Raw genomic sequence first — 22,506 nt, forward strand, 5'->3', positions numbered from 1 at the left:
AAATAAGGTAAATACTACCCTCTATTTTCTGTTATTTATGGCTTGATTTAAAATTATGGCTTGATTTTATACATTACCTCTTTGATTTGCCTGAACTTTTTTGGGGGGAGGGGGGAGCATATATTAAGAAAATCAGATCTAAGTTAATATTTCCCTGAAGAAACTAGTTGCTTGAGCACCCTTGGGACAAATCCTACCTTTATGTAATCATATTTTTAGATTCTAAATGTGGCTCTTTTAAAGAATTAAGACATTCATGTTGAAGAAAGTTCAAACACCTCAGAAATACATAATGTGGAAAATGAAAGCATCCCACCCCTTAAAGGTAACCACTGCCGATTTAGTGAATTTTTTAAAATGTAGCTTTCTTATTTTATTTATTTTTCAAAGATTTATTTATCATTTGAGAGAGAGAGAGAGCATGTATGTGCTTGCATGTCCAAGCATGGCAGAGAAGGGCAGAGGGAGAGGGAGAGAATCTCAAGCAGACTCCTCATTGAGAGCTAAGCCTGGAGCCCCACACTGGGCTGGATCCTAGGACCCTGAGATCATGACTTGAGCTGGAATCAAGAGTCCCCCACTTAACCGACTGAGCCACCCAGGCACCCATAAAATTTAGATTTTTAAATTGAGGTATAGTGTACAAAAGAAATATGCATAGATTTTAAATGTACAGTTTGATGAGTTTTGACAAATATATATGCCCATATAACCATCAACCAATCTAACTACAAAACATTTCTGCTCCCAGAAAGTTCTCTCTTGCCCCTTGCCATTCAAACCCCATTTCAAACTATTCCCAAAGCAACAACTGTTCCAATTTCAATCTCTTTGGTCTTGTTTTGACTGTTCTTACACTTCATATAAATGGAATCATAAGTATAAACTCATTTATGTCTGGCTTCTTTCACTCAACATAATTCTTTTGAGAGTCATCAATGTTATTTTGTGTATTAGCACTTCTGTTTATTGCTGAATAGTTTTCCAATGCATGAATGAATCACAGTTTATTTACCCATTAAAACTTACTGATGGACATGAGTTCTTTCCAGTTTGAGACTATGTCAAATAAATCTGCTAAGAACATTCTAGTATAGGACTTTCTGTCAGCATTTCCAGAGTGGAATTACTGGGGCATAGGGTAGGTGTAACTTTAATTTTATGAGAAAGGGACATATGGTTTTTTAAAGTGGTTGTACCATTTAACCATCCACTGGTAGTGTGGAACAGCTGCTTCCCATTCTCACCAAAACTTTATATTATCTTTTGTGTGTAATCATATTTTTAATATATTTTGTTAAAATTATAGCGCAGTCACACACGTTGCAAGTAAATACAAAGAACATTCTCCTTCACCATTTTAGAATAAGTTGCCAACCTGATGCTCCGTCCCCCTCTAATTCTGGATTGTGTATTTTATACAATCAAGGACCTTCTACATGATGATCAAAATTGGGAAGTTAATCTTGGTACACAACAAATACTTAATCCTCAGACACTATTCACTATTCAATTTAACAATTTGTCCTAAAAATGTCCTTTCTAGTAAAAGGATCCTGTTCAAGGAGTTTATGTTGCATTTAATTGTCAAGTTTCTTTCGTCTCCATGAAACTGGAACTTTCCTCAGGTTGCCCTTTTTATTTTAATTTTCAAAATCTAATTAATTAGTTAATCTTTCTTGAGAGAGAAAGTGTGAACAGGAAGGGACAGAGGGAGAAGGACAGAGAGAATTGTAAGCAAGCTCCATGCTGAGTGCAGAGCCCCATGTGGGGCTCAGTCTCATGACCCTAAGATCATGACCTGAGTCAAAACCAAGAGCTAGAAGCTTAAGAGGCTAAGCCAGCCAGGTTCCCCAACATGTTGCCTTTTTTAAAGTTTCCAAGCCAATTATATTGTAGAATAGCCTCAAAATTTGGGGCCAATTGATGTTTCTTCATAATTGTATCCATGTGACACATCTTTGGCAAGATTATCATAGCAGGTACGTGACTTTAATTTGTCCTCTTGCTGATCATATTCATTTCGATCAATTTGAATAAAGTGATATCTGCATGGTTTCTCCAATATAAAGTTACTCTTTTCTCTTTGTAATTCATATTTTTGTAGGGAAGTACTCTGATATTAGGTAACTATTTAATTGCTTCCCAAACATTAATTTATATCTGCATGGACTTGTGGTTTCCTATAGTCTTCAGTGGACAATAATCTTATACTATCATTTATTTTGATACTTAAATTGTACCATATTCACCCCTATAAGCTGGCTTCTCTGTCCTTTTGAAATGTCCCCGTAATTCTTGGAACAATTCTCTGCTTTATGGCACAAGAACATTCACTGTTGCCTTGAACTGAGAAAGAGCCATTCTCCAAGGAGACTTCGTTTCTCTTAGTGGAGGATGGCATTTAGAAACCAATATTTAGGCCCTAGGTGTGGTCATTGTTACTAGCATAACACTGCTCCTAGTGCCTATCTCAGGAGAAAACTAGGGAATATGTGGATGGATACACACAAACACGCACACACACGTGCACATGTGTGTGCATGTACACACCCCAAATGCACACAGTTATATCTATGTTTATTTCTTTCCTTTTTTTTGAGAGAAAGTGCGCACACACACAGAAGTAGGGTGGGGGGAGGGGCAGAGGAAGAGGAGAGAGAGAGAATCTTAAGCAGGATTCACAATCCTGAGATCATGACTTGAGCCAAAATCTAGAGTCAGACTCTTAACCAGCTGAGCCACCCAGACATCCCTATTTATGTTCATTTCTATACCTCTTTACATTTATTGAAAACCGTAAGTCTATACCCATACTTCCAATTCCAGCCCAACTCATATGATTCACATTAGTTTTCCCACTTTCCATATTTGTAACTCTTTTCTCTGACGTGTGTTATCATTATTATATTTATTTGATCAGTACCCTGAATGTATCCTATCTCCCATGTCCACTGCTATCTCCTCCCCAATGTGGTCACCCTCCTCACTATACTTACTCTCTGATACTCCACTCCAGATTACTCTTCTACCAGGACACCCTCCTCTCCTTGCTCTGGTTCTGAGATCCTGCTTTGGGCCTCCTATTGAAGCAGATGACTTCCTTAGACCACTTGGGCTCTGACTCTCTGGGTCACTCTCACAGGGACACCTTCTCACTCAGCTCAGGCTCTAGCTCCCCATGTTGGGCTATCTCCCATTGGACTCTCTGCTCTATTCTGTTCTGACATCTAACACTGGGCTTCCCTCTGTGAAAGCACCTGTCTTACCTTGCTCACCTTACCAATATTCCATATTGGACTGTCCCTAAACATGCTTGCTCCCCTCATTCTGTTAGAGTTCTGATACACTGTTCTAATCCATTGTGGCTGCCCCTTCCCCCAGGTCTCCATCATGTGGCACCTACTTGGCTCTACTCCACATAATGGCTTTAGGACTGAATCATTTGGGAAGCAAAGGGAAGGAGGAAGGTGTATGGACCTAATGTCATTCCTTTAAATTTTAGTTATTCTAAAGGGTGTGACATAGTGTCTCATTATGTTTTTAGAGTGTGTATCTTCGATGAATAATGATGTAGATCTTCTTTTATGTATTTATTGGCCATTTGTACATCTTTTCTCAAGTGTCTAGTTGAGGTTTTTTTTTTCCCTCTGCCTTACTGATTTGTAAAAATTCTTCATACATTCTGGATTCAAGTCCTTTTTAAATGTATATGTTGAGAATGTATTTAACCACTTTGTGGCTTGCCTTTTTATTATATTAATGGTGAAATTTTTACTTTTTATGAAGACCAACTTATGAGTTTTAATTTTATGGCTAGTGTTTTTGTGTTCCATCTGAAATATCTGCCTACTCCAAATTCATGAAGATCTTCTGTGTTTTCTTTTAAAAAGCTTTAAAGTTCAGACTTTATGGTGAGGTCTCTGATACATCTCAAATTAATTTTTGTTTATACTGTGAGACCAAGGCCAATGTTATTTTTTTCTATGCAGCTATCCAGTTGTGCCAATACCTTTTGTTAAAAGATTTTCATTTTCTGATGAGTGACCTTGGATCTCTTGTCAAAAATCAATTATTGTATACATGTGGATTTATTTCTGTATTCTCTGTACTATTACTTCTATCTGTAGTCTACTAATACACCAGTACCCCATCATATTTGATTATTGTACCATTGAAATCAGGTAGTGTAAGTCCTCAACTTCTTTTTTTTTTAAAGAGTTTATTTAATTATTTGACAAAGGGAGAGAGAGCGCGTGTGAGAGCACACAAGCAGATGGAGCGGCATGTAGAGGGAGATGGAGAAGCAAGTTCCCACTGAGCAGAGAACCTAACATAGAGCTTGATCCCAAGACCCTGGAATCATGACCTGAACTGAACGCAAATGCTTAACCAACCAAACCACCCAGGCATCCCAAAAGTTTTCCACTTTTTGTTCGTCTTTTCGAGATGGTTTCTGCTAGATCCTTGGGTTTCCATACAAATTTTATAATCAGCTTGATTAGCTATAAAAAATGCTGCCTGGGAATTTGATTAGTATGATATTAAATCTATAGGTCAAACTGGGGAAAGTCACCATCTTAATATTGGGTTTTTATGAAACGAACATTGATTATTTCCACTTATTTAGGTCTTTCCTAAATTTTTTCACAATGTTTATCATTTGCAGTATACAGGCATACCACAGATACTATGGGTTTCATTCCAGACCACAACAATAAAATGAATAAAACAATAATCAAATGAAGTTTTTGGTTTCCCAGTGCATAGAAAAGTTACACTTACACAATAGTCTGTGAAATGTGCAACAACATTATGTCTAAAAAACAGTGTACATACCTTTTTTTTTTTTAAGATTTTATTTATTTATTTGACACAGAGAGAGAGACACAGCGAGAGAGGGAACACAAGCAGGAAGAGCAGGAGAGGGAAAAGCAGGCTTCCCATGGAGTAGGGAGCCCGATGTGGGGCTTGATCCCAGGACCCTGGGATCATGACCTGAGCCAAAGGCAGATACTTAACAGCTGAGTCACCCAGGCACCCCCAGTGTACATACCTAATTAAGTAAAAAAAATTTATTGCTAAAAAATGCTAACCATCATCTGAGCTTTTAGCGAGTCATCATCTTTTTGCTGGTGGAGGGTCTTGTCTGCTGCTGATGACTGCTGACAGATCTGGGTGGTGATTGCTGAAGCTTGGGGTGGCTGTGGCAGTATCTTAGAATAAGACAACAATGAAGTTTGCTGCATGGATGGACTCTTCCTTGCATGTACTATTTCTCTGTTGCATGCAATGCTGCTTGATAGCAGTTCCCCGCAGTCCTTCAAAAGTGGAATCAGTCACCCTCTTTGCTCATCCATAGGAAGCCACTCCTCATCTGTTCAGGTTTTATCATGAGACTGTAGCAGTTCGGTCCCATCTTCAGGCTCCATTTCTAATTCCAGTTCCCTGCTGTTTTCACCACCTCTGCAGTTAACTTCCTCCACTCCAGTCTTGAACCCTTCAAAGTCATCCACATGGACTGGAATCTGCTTCTTCTAAACTCCTGTTAACGTCGGCATTCCATGGTCCTCAATCCCAGGATGTGACCTTTCTGGGGTCTCCTTTCATGCCTCCAGATCTGTGAATGTTTATACATTGTCTATTAGGCTGGGCCTAACCTCTCATGTCTTTCATGACTGTGCTACCTCTGAAATCTGTTCAGCTCTCAGCCTCCCAGAAGCTTCCCTGTGGGATCTTCTGGAGTCTTGCCCTACTCATACACATCTTAACAGTGGGCCAAGTACCCAAGGGAATTTTTCATGCAATTTTACAGGGTTCCTTCTCTGTAGCTGCCTTCTCTTAAGGCACCTTGCCCTCCAAACCCAGCTGTGTTAGCAGGTACCTGCTCTGAGCTCTGTTTCCTCTGTTTCCCAGAGACATTGCTGCCCTCTGCTTGGGCGCCATAGCCCTGTGATGAATGCTTCCCTTTTCTGAAGGGCAATAAGCCTGCCTTGGTTTCTGTTCAATGCCTGCGATTGTTGTGTGTTGAAATGCCTGTATTTGTCTAGTTTTATTGTTGTTTACAGTAGGAAGGTAGGTCCAATGTCAGGCACTCAATTTTAACTATAACTGGAAGTCAAGAGTTTCATCTTTTAAAAGGAATTAATTTAAAGAACCATTATGTTTTTCTCCTCTCTAGCTGTAGCAAGGGTAAACTTAAAGAGCCACTTACCAAATACTCTTGGTCAAATTCAAATCCTAAATGGAAAGCCCTATATTTTTATAGGGCTCCGTCCTTTCTTTTCACACCTTCCATAAAACAGTGACGAGCTTAATAAAATATATTCATTCCAATCTTTGCTAAATTTCCTAGTCATATAATTGGAGAAACCTAAAACATTTACATATTTATTTTTATAGACCATTAGAGGCAAAAGTTAGATTTCTTTGGCCAAAGATAAAACATGGAAGTACAAGTGCTCAGACATCCTTCAGTCATTAAAGGAGAGTGGAAAAGATGAGTTTATCATCTCATTCCTTCTTTTTTTTTAATTTCTTTTTATTTTATTTTATTTTTTAAAAAGATTTTATTTATTTATTTGACAGAGAGAGAGAGAGCACACATAGGCAGAGAAGCAGGCAAAGAGAGGAGGAAGCAAGCTCCCCGCTGAGCAGAGAGCCTGACATGGGGAGCCTGCTTCCTTTCCTCTCTCTGCCTGCCTCTCTACCTATGTGTGCTCTCTCTCTGTCAAATAAATAAAATCTTTAAAAAAAAATTATTTATTTATTTTAGAGACAGAGAGAGAGAACATGAGCTGGGGGAGGTCGGAAGGAGAGGGAGAGAGAGATCTCAAGCAGACACCCCACTGAACGTGGGAGTTGGGACTTGATCCCGTGATCCTGAGATCATGACCTGAGCCGAAATCACGAGTCTCACACTTAGCTGACTAAGCCATCCAGGCAACCCTCGTTCCTTCTTTTAAAAATCTAAAACAAATAGGGGTGCTCAAATAAGGGGGGTTTCATCAGGGAGTCAGCTTGAAGATTCCCTCCCTCTGTCCTGCCCTCCCAGCTTACACTTATGCACACATGTTCTCTCTCTCTCTCTCTCTCAAATAAATAAATAAATCTTTTTTGTAATCTGAAAAATAAAAACAAAAAAACCTAAAAATTTTTCCAGTTGTATTGAGATATAATTAACATATAACATTGTATTAGTTTTAGTAACATGATGACTTGATATATGTACGTATTGACACATGACTACCACAGTAAGTTTAGTTAGCATCTGTCACCACAGATAGTTATAATGTGTGTGTGTGTGTGTGTGATGAGAAATTTCAAGATTGACTCTTTTAGCAACTTTTAAATATAGAGTACAGTAGTAACTATAGTCACCATGGTGTATATTAAATCCCCAGAACTTATTTATCTTATAACTGGAAGTTTGTACCATATAACCTTCACACATTTTGTCCAGACCCTACTCGCCCACCTCTGACAACCTTGGTACCTATGAGTTTGATTTTTTAAGATTCCACATATGAGCGAGATCATATTGTATTTCTTTTTCTGTCTGACTTATTTCATTTAGCATAAGTTAGCGTATCCTCAAGTTCTGTCCATGTTGTTGCAAATGGCAGAATTTCCTACTTTTTTAATGATTGAGTCAGAGATAAATGAACAGATAGCTCGATCTCACATTTTTCTCTATCCATTTATCCACTGACATATACTTAGGTTATTTCCATGCCTTGGCTCTCATAAATAATGCTGCAATGAACATGGGGGTACAGGTATCTTTTCTAGGTAGTGATTCCATTTCATTCAGACATACTCCAGAAGTGGAAAGGCTCCTTTTTAAACTTTCTGAGGAAACTCCGTATTGTTTTTCATAGTGGCTGCAGCAATTTATATTTCCAACAGTGCAAGGGTTCCCTTTCCTCCAGATCCTCACCAACACTTGTTATCTCTTGTCTTTATGAGGTGGCCATTCTAACAGGTGTGGGGTGATATTTTCTTGTTGTTTTGATTTGTATTTCCATAACAATTAGTGATGTTGAGTATAATTTCATGTACCCATTGGCCTTTTGTATGTCCTCTTTGGAAAATGTCTATTCAGATCCCCTATTTTGTTTGTTTTTGTTTTAAAGATTTTATTTTTAAGCAATTTCTGCACCCAACATGGGGCTTGAACCTCCAACCCTGAGATCAAGAGTCACATGTTCCACCAACTAAGCCAGCGAGGCATCCCACTCTGCGCATTTTTTCCTTGGGTTGATATTGAGTTGAATGTGTTCTTTATATATTTTGGATATTATCCCCTTCTTAGATATATGATTTACAAATATTTTCTCCCATTTTGTAGGCACCTTTCATTTTGATGATGGTTTCCTCTGCTACACAGAAGCTTTTTAGTTTGATGTAGTCCTACTTGTTTATTTTTGCTATCGTTGGCTTTGCTTTTAGTGTCAAATCCAAAAAATCATCGCCAAGACCAATGTCAAAGAGTTTATGCACTGTGTTTTCTTCTAGGATTTTTATGCATTCAAGTCTTAGAGCTTTATCATCTCGTTCCTTCTTCCTTTTTTTTGATGAATGCAAAACCCAAAGGAACGAAAGTTGTGTACCCTCTCTAAAACTGGCATAGACACGAAATTAGAGTTAGTGAGCTCTGTAATTCCCATCTTTCTTACAAATTGCCTGTAAGACAATTCAATCCTGGGTAGGAACCTAAAATAAAAGACAAGACAATTCCGGGGTAGAAGTCTAAAATAAAATTTTTATAGTAGGAAAGCTTCTGTGTTATGGTCATAGAAACAAGGATTTATTTTTGTTTCTCCCATGTTGGAAAGAACAAAGAAGATACTTAGCAATCCCTTTTTCCGCTATACCCTATTGCTATTTACTTGACACTGAAAATTAAAGTTATTTAAATGTGTCAAAGGGACTTTTTAAAAATAGGGTGCCCACTATGATATTGAATATTCAATGTTCAAATAAGGCAGTGGCAACAAAAACATATTAAACATTATTCTTATCTTCAAGGATTTATTGTGGGAGGGGTAAAAAAACAGCATCTGGAAACATTGGCCCCTGTTGCCCTGTATAGTGTTATGGAAGTTCAAGGAGAGAAAAGATCTTGTTTGTTTGGGTGGATCATAAAATGTTTCATGAATGCACTGGCATCAAATCTGGTCTTAAATTTTGGGTAGAATTTTGACTGGTGGGGAAAAAAAGAACATGCAAGCTGGGTGAAACATATTGTCAAAGATAGAAAAGAAAGGAAGAGCAGAAGGTCCAAATTTCTGAAAATTAGAGATAGCAATGGGAAGGTAGTATAGTATGGTGTGTGCTTGCTGGGAGTTTACCTCCCAGGCTGGGAGGTGTAGGCCACCAGGAACTGGGAGGCTGTTACTGGTCATAGGAGCACTATGACTGGAGCTCGGAACATTCATCTGTCCACAAGAGGATATCAGGACATCTAGGCAAGTGCTGGTTCACAGAAGAGTTTCCAACTACTTGAGTAGAAAGTCTTGGAAACCGTAGTGAATTTGCATAAAATTAAATATATGTAATGTAAATGACACCCCTATATTCTGAATATGAGTCCTCTCTACATTACCATTTTTAAAAGGATTTTATTTATTTATTTGAGAGGGAGAGTGAGCGAGCATGAGTAGGGAGAGGGCCAGAGGGAGGACAAGCAGACTCCCTGGGTGGGGAGCCCGACCCTGAGATCATGACCTGAGCCACTCAGGCGCCCCTACATTACCATTTTTAAAATAGTCTATAAGTAAATAAATAAATGACAAGTACCCATGTTCATTGCATCATTATTTACATTAGCCAAGGCATGGAAACAACTTAAGTGGCCATCAACAGTGAATGGATAAAGAAAATGTGTTATCTATAGATAGATAGATAGATAGATTGATTGATTGATTATCTGGCAAAAGTAAAAGCTGGTGATCCTCTGTTGTCCTTAAAAAAATTTTTTTTTTGAAATGTTATCAGTGAAAAAACCAGAAGCCTGAGAACTACTGTCCCTTTGGGTCAATGTGGATATGAGGGAGATTGGAGCACTCTTAGAGCAGAGAAAGGGCTGAAAGGAGCAGCAATATTTGGGAAATAAAACTTAGAAGACGAGGCAACTGTTTGGCTATGTGAGTCAACAGAGGACAATTCCAAGGGTGCCACTGATAAAAACGGGAGAGCGAGGAGCACAACAGTATTTTGTGGAGGCAGAACAGGCAGAGGCTGACAGGGAAGATTAGTTTGGGGAATGTGTGGATGTTTCTGAGGAAAGCTGTTTGGAACGGTCCCATGGGCAATGGAAATGTCAGTCTGGAGCTCGGGAGGGAGGCTCCTTTATTGATGAGATGATAGATGTTTATTTTACACTTACTAGGAACCAAGCCCTAAATGTGGGGGAAAGAGAAATATTTGCATGTCATTCATGAAATTTAAGATTATTTGATAATAGATTGTTCCTCTCTTTAGCGTATTCCTCGGGACTAATTGCTTAGACTCTCTGAAAAGTATCTTTTCTTCATTAAAGTCCTTGTTACTTAAACATTATTCCTTTATGTTTATGATGCTTCTGAGAACCTCTAATTCAAGGATATACCGCAAATAGAATAATAAATATTATGAATTTATAATTCACCTATCTACAAAATCCTAAATGGATAGAAAACTAAGACTGAAAACCAACTTTATTGGTGTATTGAGTTGTCATAGGCTGAGGTAATAAATAGATCAAAAAGGTAATGGGGCAGCGCCATGGAAGTTTCCATCTTGGTCACAGTTTTATCTCTAGATTAGCAAGTGAATAGCCTGGTAGCCAGGTTCTCCTTAGAGACCCATGCTGAGACAGGTTCCACCTCCCGAGAGCAGCATGTGGCTTCTAAGATCCTCTGTCGCCCTCAGCTCAGTGGGCCAATGCATTGAAGATTTAAGGCCTCAGAGGGGCAAAGGTCACTTCTAGGAACCTCAAACTCAGTCATATGGCCAGATCTAACCTACAAGGGCAGCTGGAAAGCACAGTCCAGCTTTGTGTCCAGGAAGAAGAGGAAATAGATTTTGTTCAATAATTAGTAGTCTGCTATGATTTGCATTAAATCCTTTGAGTAAAAGTTAAATAACTAAAACAGGGGTGCCTGGGTGGCTCAGTCAGTTAAGCATCTGCCTTCAGCTCAGGTCATGATCCTGGGGTCCTGGGATTGAGCCCCATGTGGAGTTCCCTCCTCAGCAGGGAGTCTGTGTCTCCCTCTGCTCCCCTCCCTGCTCGTGCTCTCTCTCTTTTTCTCTCTAAAATAAACAAATAAAAATATAAATAAATAAATAACAACAACAACAAAAAACAGTTGGTCATGGAAAGCCTGCCTGTTGTGTGTGAATGAACAGAATATTTAGCACTGCATCTCTGGAGAGAAGGGATTACCATTCTTAGGGAACTTCTATTCATGTAACAGTTAAGCTATGCTTTAGTAGTTATAAAAATCAAACATGAAAACAATCGAATCCCTGTAACGTTGTTCAGAGTCCTCGTGAGGCTATCATTTGCTTTTTCTAGCTGAAAAGCAATCTGAGCTAAGTGACCTGAAATGATGGCGGGAGAGGCAAGAGGCAAGAGGACAGTACCCCAGGATTAATATGTTTTCTATAAGCAGATCCTTTACGACCTTCCTCTGTTCCCAGGAATATGGGCCTCTTTGATGTGTTTGTGGTTTTGACATTTCTTTCAGCATCAGCACTTTTTCTCCAAAATTGTCCTTAAAGTGACTGCATCCTTTTATGATCCCTTACTTAGCCTGTGACCACTTGCCTACTCCCAATAAATTTTTACAACAAATCTCATCCACTTCAGCTTCGTCCTGCACTTGAGCCTGAACGTGTGCTCAGAGTGGCAGATGGAAACCCATCAGCAGTAATAAATACATCACTACTCAAGATCTTTTATTGCTTGATAGCCAGAGATCTGGATTTTATTCATTAAATTTAAGATTATTTGATAATAGATTGTTCCTCTCTTTAGCGTATTCCTCGGGACTAATTGCTGTGACTTAAAATCAAATCTCTCTACTGGAGATCCTTCTTCTCAAAGTCTTAAAGCTATGATCAGTTCTGTTTTGTTAAGTATTTCATAGTATTCATACTAACATATTGTTTAGTATGGCCTAGGATTTGGAGAGGGAAGCATTTGAAAGGAAATTAAGGATTTCAGATATTAGCTCTGTTTTAGGTTGATCCTAGGTAGATGATGCGGTCTTGTCTGATTGGGCTGCTAGGACAAAATACCAGATTGGGTGGTTTAAAAACAAAACAAAACATTTATTTTTCAGAGTTCTGGAGCTAAAAGTCGGAGATCAGGTGCTCCCCTCTTCTGAGCTGGATAGTTTTGCTCTATCCTCACATGGTAGAAGAACGAGGGAGCTCTGTGGGTCCTCTTTAATAAAGCCACAAATCTCCATCCTGAAGGTCCAGCCTTGAGTCTTAGTCATCTCTATTAGGAGGCCCCCTCCTCATAATACCATCACCTTGGGGGTTAAGAGTTCAACATGTGAATTTGGGGTGGGGGTGCGGAGTGTGTGGAGGAGGGTGGAGAGGTGGGTGGGGAGAGTTGCAAACATTCAGACCGTAGGGAGTCTTTTCCTGGTAAGTAGTAGAGAGCCAGAGTGAGGTTAAGACAGGGGTAATTTGGAGCATTAGGAAACCTTCACAGTATTGTTCAATCAGAACATTTCAGTGGATTTTACTTTTGGTCCCGGCACATCAGAATACTCTTTGGGCAGAGTCCTAAAATAGATAGGAGGCAGGGTCACACATCCCATTGTAGAAACTAAAGAGGGTAGATAATCTTTTCCCCTGACAGCTGGGACATCTGCAAATGTTCCTGCCAAGGGCTTTGAACCTTGAAGGAGTTACACAAAAATGGAAGCCCCTGAGAGATCACTTACAGCAATGGAGGGGTGCAGTGCACAGTTTAGAGATGACTTCTGAGGGGAAGGGGGTCCTCTGGGGACTGCAAAAGAACACTGCCCAGCTTCCCCTGTTTCCGGCTCTTTTCCAGGACCTTATTCTTCTTAGGTTCTGTGATAGCCTTATATGAAATTGCTTTCTGCTTGCACTGGTCAGGGAAGATTTCTGTTGTCTGCAACCAAGAATTCCAGCTAGCACAAACATCCCCCAAATATGCTATACTTATATTTCCATTAAAGATAACTTTATCTTATTGCAAAGATTAGCAGCTGAAAAACTTAGAAAATATAAACAAAAAAAACACTGTAATCCTATCACCCACAGAGCAACTTTGTAAAAATTTTTTGAAACACTTTCTGGTGCAAGGATGTCTGGGTGGCTCAGTCGGTTAAGCGTCTGCCTTCCACTCAGGTCATGATCCCAGGGTCCTAGGATGGAGTCCCTGTCTGGCTCCTTGCTCAGTGGGAAGCCTGCTTCTCCCTCTGCCTGCTGTTACCCCCTGCTTGTGCTCTCTCTTTCTGACAAATAAATAAAATCTTAAAAAAAAAAAGAAGAAGAAGAAGAAAAAGAAACATTTTCTGGTGCAGTCTCCCCAACTTTTTCCTGAGCATATGAACAGATTCTTTCTTTAGCTACTATAAGAAATGCTATGACACTGCAATCAACATGCCTGTCATTTGCCTGCTATTCAGCCTCACCTGTAGCATTGCATCTCTGTATGAACATAAACACAAACATGATGAGTTGGTCCAGCTCGTATTTGTCACACTTACTCAAGTTTCCTTTGAGTAAATATACGTAGAAGTGAAGGCATACAAAATTATTTCAGGTACATCCTTGGGACAGAACTAATCCAGCAGAGGGCCAGTGTTCCTCTCCTGGATAAAAGTCCTCAAACACCTAACATGGCCCCCTTTGTTTGGTCATGTGCAAACCAAGACATCATTTTTATATTCAAGTTGCTAGGATTCAGGATTTCCAGGGAAAATTTAGGATATAGGTAAACTCTCTTGAGGACCACAATTTCAACTAGAAATTCACTTAAAAATTACTCATTTCTCAGAATGCATGAAATTTATCTCTAATTCCGAAGAGTTGTAGGATTTGGATTTTAAAATCATTACTTATATATATACAAGTAACTGCTGCCACAAAGTACATAATCAAAGAAGACAGTATTGCTATGTATGTTTTAAATTAGAAATACTACTTGTAAATAGAAAATATATGCAAAGTTCTTAGAAAGTCTATTCTCTACCTCTTATGTCTTAATAGACTTTAGTACCTTTTTCTTCAGCGGCAAACTTCAACTACAGGTAGATTTAAAAAATGAGTAGGTTCTAAATTAGTTGCATTTCTGTTTTTTTCAGCCTAGCTTGCCTTTAGCCAGTCTTGTTCTAACGGCTCCTCATTCCATTATTTGCCTTTAAGGCATCTGTTGGTTTTTTTTTTTTTTTTTCCTTTATAGTTGTATTTTAATTCTAGGAATACGAGTTTCTAGCTCTAGTTTTCTTCTTGGTGAGTAGTAATCGAACTTTCTCTACCCACAAATTATCTTTAATAAGTATGTTTAAGAATCGGATTAAAAAAATTTCCAGTGATTTCCACACTAGTGTGCAGGTGATAGCTGTCGGTTTTGGGGTCCCCCCCCTTTTCAAAATAAACTATCTTTAGCTGGTTTTAAGATTTTTATTATTAGTTTTAAAAGTCACATAAATTGACTGCTTTCATCTAACAGTGCTTTTTCTCCATATACAACCCACTGAAAAGGTAACTTCAATAATTAAAAAATAAATAAAACCACTCAATGCTTTATTAAGCAAATGAATTAATAGTTAACTTTTTAGATCCTGGACCTCAACATCCTTTGCTATTCACATCAAAATGCAGTAGTCTTCACATTTGTTACCATGGATTTCAAAAGAATAATCTACATTTCTAAGCTATTTATATAGAAAGACAAAAGAGAACATAATTAAGCTGGAGTCTTTCCATTGCATTGTCTTTTGGGGTCCAGGCAGCAGAACCATGATGTAGGTGAAAAAGTACTATGGCCAGGTTCCAATGTATGTGATTCAAGCTAAAGAACAAAAAGTTGAACTGTGAATACATTAGCTCAATTTGGAAAGGGAATGCTAACTAGAGGGTCTGCATCTTTGGAGACCGAACAAGGGCAAAGAGCTTAAATGGTGGCAGCATCACTGTGGGTTGTTTATAAACAGTACTTTGCAACACATATCAAGAAGCTAAGACACCTATTGCTCATACCTCTTAGAGAACAAAATAGGATACTCATTTGTTTGGAATGGTTCTTGAAGGAAAATACTCTGGAAGGCAGGAAGAGAGCTTTCCTTACTTGAAGGCCATCTTTCTCCCTATGGGCTCAAGCCTTTGAATTGTATCTCATTTATTCCTCTCAGTGTGAATCCAATCCAGCTCTAGAAGTTACAGACTGCAAATACTTTCGTAAGCTAACTCCCATTGTCAAATGGGCTTTTCTTACTCTATTTTCTGATACTCAGAACCATTCAGAGCATTTATTTCTACTATAATATGCAACGAAATGTCATTTAAGAAACAACTCTGCAAAATAAGAAATATAAGAGCAGTTGGGCTTTTTTTTTTTAAACATTTGGTCAAGTAGCATGGGGCAAAGCTTTAGCAAGGTTAAATTCCCACTTCGTTTTGATAAGAAAAAGTCAAAATCAAAAAAACTTCTTAGAAATAAACTACAAACAACTCTATTTGTAAAAGTAGGATGAACTCTCTTCTTTTAAAGCACTTTGGAAAGATGAAAAGTTAAGTATTCAATTGGTTATATATACTTTTTGGATATTTCAACTTCTGTAAGATTGGAATCTAGTGAAGCCTTCTTTCAACTTTCTAACACCAATACAAAATCTGTCATCAAAATGTATAAAAGCTGCTTCTACAAACACTGTTAAGTTTAATGTTTTGGACTGGGTGATCAAGCCATAATTTTTTCAGTTCCAGCTTGAATTTGTTTCTGTACACTCTCTTTAATGGGGATTTGGGCTTCCAAGTCATCTTCTTCAATCTGCATTAGGTGAGCTACTCGCTTCTGGTTAGCAGAGCTGGATCAGGAGCATCTCTGCATTTGATTGGCTGGCTTTTAAAGGATTACTCCTTTGGAAAGCCACTGTTCTATATCACATTGCTAGCACTGTGGACTTAATTGTGGTTAAAAATTCCTATTGAGGATGAGTATTTACCACCAAAGACAATGTAAACTTCAGTACTCCTATGTTACATAGCTTCTACACATCATATCGACTTAATGTGTGTGAGATGAAGAGCTCTGTTTCAGAACAACCTTAAATGCTATACCCAGAAATAACAAATGACTCTGGCAAAGAGAGGTAATTCGGGGTCCCTGTATGTTCTTTAACAAAGCCAATACAATTTAAAAATAAATGAATTCCAACTACAAAAAACTGACTTCAGTAAGATTAACAAAACTAAGGGAGACAAATGTCGGCTAAGTCAACAAGTCGAATACATTATACTACTTATATCCAGCTGAAATAAAACAATGACTTTCCATTTTTATTTTGCATTTCCCAGTTACTCAGAGTAAACATTATCACGTTTCAAATTCCACTGATCATTTTATCTGAAACAAAAATTTGCCGAGTAAAATGCTTAGCTGTAGGATTTTATGTTTACAATCCATCAGGTTACAATATTAAAGTTACTACAGTTTCTTCCCCAGTGTGAGCATTCTGTATGTGTGTTTTGTTTACATTCTGTCACTTTCTATTTCCTCCTAAACTTTATATGCTCAAGAAAGAAACTGTATTGGTGTTATGTAACAATACTTCAGATTTGCAACATACATACTGGTTTATCTCTCCCTTGAACCCATGTGCCTGAAAAATAAACACAATGTATCTCTCCACCAAAACCACCATGGAGTGTATAAGGGAGAGTGTAGACCTGTAAAACTATAAGCACTGAGAAACAGTTGTGTGGAAGGGTAAAGATGTATCTGTCCTTGTTGACAACAATCCCCACGATTTATTAACAGCCACAGGCAGGGAGCTTAGTGAATGACAAGGTCCAAGGCCTGGCCATAAGAAGTGGGTAACCCAGTGGGAGTGAAGGCTTTTAGGTCTTACAACTAATGTGATGAAAACAAAAAACCCCAAACGCAAAGCAAGCAAACCGTAAAACCTGGAGAAAGTGCTCCAAACAGAGCCTCTTTGGCAACCCAAATTGAACCAAATGATTCAGGTGGACGATTAGAATAAACTGTGCGCCGTTTTCTTTCACTAGGTCTACAAAGCCCATAAATTATGTTTGGTCCAGAAAACCAGGAGTTATTAGCACCTTCCGTTTTCACTTTTTAATATTCAATATATTCAGCAACAATCCTTAATCCATGGTCTTCATTCATTTATTGACTGAACAAGATCCTGGATGCCTCCTGGTGATCGCTCCTTCCAGGATGACCTGATATGACAGCAAACTGAAATGCCCCTCCGTGAGGAGGTCAAGAACCGCGAGGAAAGTCATCCAAAGGTGGACGCATCTTGCTTTCATTTATTTGTTTATTAGGGGGGCGGCGATGGCAGCGGCTGGACGAGGACAAGGCGAAGGGGCGCGCGGACAGTAAGCCGCAGCCCATGGTGGGTACCCACAGAAGTGGAGGGCAGCAGCCACGCTCTACCAGCTCCGCCCGCCGGACCCAGAAAATGACCAGGCCCTCCCCCCACTGCACCCTTGACCCCTCCCCCTCTTTCCAGGCCTTTCATCCGCCCGGTCGCCCGCCGGGCAGCCCCGGACCTCGCGCCGTCCACCTCTTTAGCCAACCCGGTCCAGCGACGCGGGCAGGCTCAGGGCGGCTCCACGAAACCCTCGGTCGGGCGAGGACCCCCGACCCCGACCCCTCCGGCCGCGCCCCTCCCCCTCGAGTAACGCACCTGCGGCCCCGCCCCCGGCCAAACGCTGAGGCGGCGGCGGGCTGGCGAGGCCGAGCGGCTCGGCCCTCCAGGCGCAGTCACCTTCCCTTCCCCCGCCATTCTGCCCACCCCCCTAGCTCAGCCACCAAGCAGCCGCCGCGCTCCTCAGCCGCCCCGAAATCTAAAGGGGTCCGTCTCCGGCACCACAACCAAATGGCTGAGCCTCCCTGGCCGGCTGCGCAGCCCGCCCATTGGTCCCTTCCCCCCCCGCCGCCGCCACCATTGGCTGTTGCTCGGAGACCCTCGGCAGCGATTGGCTTCAGCTGTTGCCGCTCATCCACCGGACCGCAGGTCCCGCCTCCTCCGTGATCAGGTTAGTGTGCGCCGCGGGTGCTGGGGGCTCGAGAACCGAGCGGAGCTGGTTGAGCCTTCAAAGTCCTAAAACGCGCGGCCGTGGGTTCGGGGTTTATTGATTGAATTCCGCCGGCGCGGGAGCCTCTGCAGAGAGAGAGCGCGAGAGATGGACATGGACAAACGGATTCATTTAGAGCTGCGGAACAGGACGCCCTCTGATGTGAGCATTTGCCAAAAATATCTCTGTCGGTCCATTCTCCTACTTTGTGTGTGTGTGCGTTGGGGGGAGGCACTTTTTTTTGAGGGGGGGGCGCCCGGGAGGTGTGGGTTTGGGGGTCGGACTGCAAATGAATTGCAAGGTTGGGGGGTTGCAATGCCATCCGAGCATGTTCCGGCTGCCGCCGCCGCTGCCCTTGGTGTGTGACTACCTGTGCGTGTGCTCCCGCGTGTGCGAGTGTGGGTGCGAGAGTGTGCGTGCGAGTGTGCACCCACCGGGGGCCAGCGGGCGCACGCGTTTGGGTCGGAGAGAATGAGGCAAAATAACCATCTGAGCTCGTTGCTCCCTTGACTCCGTCTGGGGGGAAGATTAACGAGGGAGGAGGAGGGGGGCTGCCTCCTGGATTTAACAACAACAAAAAAAAGGGGTTTTATATTTTATAAATGAATCCCCCCTTCCGCCCCCCTCCGGCGCCTCCCCCCTCCCTTTCTCTCTCTCTCTCTCTCTCTCTCTCTCTCTCTCTCTCGCACACACACAATAAGTTTTGGGCTTCGCGAGTCCGGTTTAGTTTCTGATAAATGTGGGCCGAGGCCCCCGGGGAGAGCGCGTGGGGAGGGGGCTGCCGTGGAGTTGGGAATGGCTCGAGTTTAAAGTGCGTCTTCATTTCTTTGCAGTGATGAGGCGAGAGACGGGGGAGCCATATTTGTAACTTTGTAGTGTTCGTGAACGCGCCCTTTCTCTCCCTCCCTCCCTTTCTCTGCCTCCCTTCCTCTCCTCCTCTTTCTCCCTCACTCTTTCCACCCCACCTTCGGGCCAGATGCTGATGTTTCTTCCTTTCCTTGCGAAGGGAGGATAAATTGGAAGGGGGGAGGGATTTTCGAACGTGCAAAGGCACAGATAATCCCCGCGCCTCCCCACCTCGAGCGATCGCTATTGCAAGTTACCCAAAGGCTACGTCCCGGTCCCCCCTCACCCCTGCTCCTTCCGGCCTCGCCAAGATGCCAACCTTTAAGCCCTTACGGCCCCCCGGCCAGTCTTTCACCAGGGTGGGCTCCTCGGCAGCCATTCGGCGCCTGGTTCCTACATGGGCACGGGAAACTTTGTCAGGACGCGAGCTGCCCAGACCTGGTGCCCGTGGTGGGTATTGGCTGGGTCCAGATTTATGCGGGCATAGGAAACACGCAGCTCCGGGATGGGAGTTTGCCTTCTGGACGCCGTTATTGATTGGGCAGCGGCGGGAGTACGGCCGGAGGAAACTTACACGGATGGGAACTGGGAGGCTCGGGCGAAAGCCCACCCCCAAGGAGGGGGAAGGTGAGGGTGGGTTACTCGAACGCTCGTTTGTATTTCTGTCTCCCTCTCGCTTTCAAACAGTGTTTTACGCGAGTTGGCGGCTCTGGGGCGGAGACCCTGGCCGGCTCCTCTCCGGGCCCCTCCGGAGACCAGGGCGGCGCGGGCAGGAGGACCTCTCCTCCAGCCTCGGTGGCCAGGGTTCCAGAGTTGGGAGTTTGGGGAGCGCTGTGCGCTGACCTGTCGCCCCTTCAGCCCGTTAAAAACCGAATCCCTGGCGAAGGCAGGCCTTGCTTCCTCTTTTCTCTAGTTCCTCCCCCAAACCTGAGTGAGACTTTTGAAAACAAGATCCTTTTTGTGCCCCCCCCCCATCATAACGCAGCTGTGGACTGTAGACGTGCAGTGCCTTATGGCGCGCAGGGCGGGGAGGGGGTGGCGGAGCGAGGGGAGGGGGTGCCCGCCGAGAAGGCAGGAGTTTCCGCGAACAATTTGCCGTCGGTCTGCCTTTCTCTGGCCGGTTTCATCCCGGCTTAGACCCCGAGCCAGAGGATTTGGGGGCTGGGTGTGGTGATGGGGGAGGGGGCCGGAGCCGCGGTCTTCCCGCGTACTTTCCGGAAGCCCCCCATGCGGAGGGGGAAGGGCGCACAGTAGGGGGCCGGGGTCGTGGCGGGTGGGTGTGGAGGTGCGGTTCGCACCGCCAACCCCAGCCACCCGGCTGGCCAACTGGGAGCGAGATCGAAAGCGGGTCGAACCGGCTCTTTAAACTTCCCCGAGTGTGTGCTGGGGGAGGGGAGCGCGCCGCGCCGAACTGGGAGCGATTTCTCACGCTTCGCCCCCTCGCCTCCGAGTCTCCCAGCCCACTCGCCTGCCCCCTGCCTCGAGGCGGGGTGGGGCGCGGGAGGGGATGGAGGGGGCACTTTCGGCACATTTGGGGAGGAGTGGGGGAGAGAGAAAGCTAGCTAATGAGGGACAAAAGGGGTGGGGGAGGAGGAACTATTTTTTTTTTAACCGTTCTAAAGACAAATAGCTCTCGGAGAGCGCCCCCTGCGCCCCTCCCCGCTGCGCTCCCCCCCCCCCACCCGGGGCCCCCTCACACCCACCTTCGGAGCCTCTCCCAACTCGGATCCGGGGGCTGGTGGCCACGCCGCGACGCCGAAATAGGACGAGCAGCCATGTTTCCCGGGTCTCGCGCGGCCCGCCCCGCCCCTCCCCCATGGCGCGGCCGGCGCCGAGCGCGGGGCTGCGAGTGCGGGCGCCGGGCTCCATGCGGCGCGGGGCGCGGGCCGGCGGGCAGGCGGGCTGGCGCCTGGGTGGCCGGGCCTCGCGCGCGCGGGCCGGGCACGGGTGCGCCCGGCCGACCACGGGCGGGCCTCTTGGCTTCCTCAGCTGCTTCGGAGCTCGAGGTGTTCTGTTATTATTTTCATGAAGGCCAGGCCCGCCGGAGGCCGAGCCCGAAGGGCGCCGAGGCGTAATTGGGGGGCAGGGGCGGCCGCCGGGGCCCTGCTCGCCTGTGGCACGACTGCCGGGCGCTGGGCTGCCATTTTGTCACCGTGGCTGTTGTCGCTGGGGGTGGGGGGGGTGCAGAGTCTTGCGCCATCGCCCCGACGGCCCCGGACGTGGAGGCAGCAGGGGAAGCCGGCTCCAGGGACCCCCGGTTGTGCTCTGGGCCCCGAGGGGGTCTCCCTCCCTGCGACAACGGCCTGAGGCTCTGCTGGAGCGTCGCGGCGGCGGTCGCCCCGGGAGGGCGACGATCCTCCCCGCAAGTGCTCCCCCGCCACCCCCCGTCGCGCTCCCTGTCTCCCCCGCCCCTTTGCTCGCCAGTGTTTCGCCCTTCCTCCCGCTGGCGTTTTAGACGTAGTTAAATGTGGCCCTAAAGACGTACTGGTCGCCCCGGTCTTTGCTCCTTCGGAGGAATTGATAGGAACGTTGGGGGAGAAATTAAACATGAGGTTTCTTTTTCGGGAGGGGGGCGCGCGCGGGACTCTAGAGGCCCTAACTGGAGCCAAGGACAGCAGCCGCTTACCCGGGAGGGACGAGTTGTCGGTGTGTTGGGGGAAACGCCCTCCGGGGCTGGGCTCTCCGGGAAGGTAGGTCGTGCTCCGGGTTTCAGGTGGGTGTTGCAGCGTCCTGCAGCTAGGGGAGCGCCCCCCCCCCCCCAAATCTTCCTCTGCCCCTCCCCTTTTAATTTTTGCTTTGGGGAAGGCAGGTTATGGTAGTGAACGTAACCCTAAACCCGAAAAGAGAAGGTAATAAGGAATAAGGTTTGCTTTTTTAAAAAGTAGGTGATGTCTTTCTCCCGGCCGCCTTTCTGCGTCATGTCTCTGGCTTCTCTCTGGTACTTTTTAAAGAGCCGATGTCAGTGCTGGTTAAGTACCTCACTGGTTAAAGTCTGGTGTCTGCACGAGACTGGCTTTGATGGCAGTGCCCGGCAAAGGCTGCCCAGGAAGCCAGGTTTTAACTTTGACCTTTGGAATACGTCGCATGATGTTTTCCAGACTGACTTACTGCCTAATTGGGTTCATGTAGCCTGATATTAACTCCAGTTTATGCAAGCCAACCAAGGATCCCCAAGCAGAAAACTGAGCTCCAGCTCAGTGTGGTCATGGTCGGTTGTTTTGTTAGTGGATTGCTGCTGGTCGTAGTTTTGAGTCTGGGGACTCCATGGTGAAGCTGGGTTTTGGAGCTCCCATGGACCTGAGTTGGAATTCTGACTACTACAAAGAGGTAGGATAAGTTAACCTCCTCTTTGAACTTTAG

General features: G+C 44.0%; 1 protein-coding gene and 1 long non-coding RNA gene across 2 annotated transcripts in view; one reads left to right on the forward strand and one right to left on the reverse strand.

Annotated features, from left to right (window-relative positions):
- Positions 1–16,507: 16,507 nt before the first annotated feature.
- LOC309867868 lies at positions 16,508–21,674 on the reverse strand. Its single transcript, XR_014313360.1, has 2 exons — positions 20,850–21,674; positions 16,508–18,386 (listed from the first exon to the last, which is right to left on the reverse strand). It is a non-coding gene; the product is annotated as an uncharacterized lncRNA (long non-coding RNA).
- The window catches only part of ANP32A (acidic nuclear phosphoprotein 32 family member A), a 37,497-nt gene continuing 33,323 nt past the window's right edge, over positions 18,333–22,506 (forward strand). Inside the window, exon 1 of the mRNA XM_082736978.1 lies at positions 18,333–18,462. Within this exon, the coding sequence (XP_082593104.1) occupies positions 18,409–18,462 (54 nt within the window). The 5' untranslated portion in view covers positions 18,333–18,408. The remainder of the gene's footprint in view (positions 18,463–22,506) is intronic.

The sequence above is a fragment of the Mustela nivalis genome (assembly GCF_964662115.1).
Source record: "Mustela nivalis genome assembly, chromosome: 6".
In the NCBI taxonomy this organism is placed as follows: domain Eukaryota; kingdom Metazoa; phylum Chordata; class Mammalia; order Carnivora; family Mustelidae; genus Mustela; species Mustela nivalis.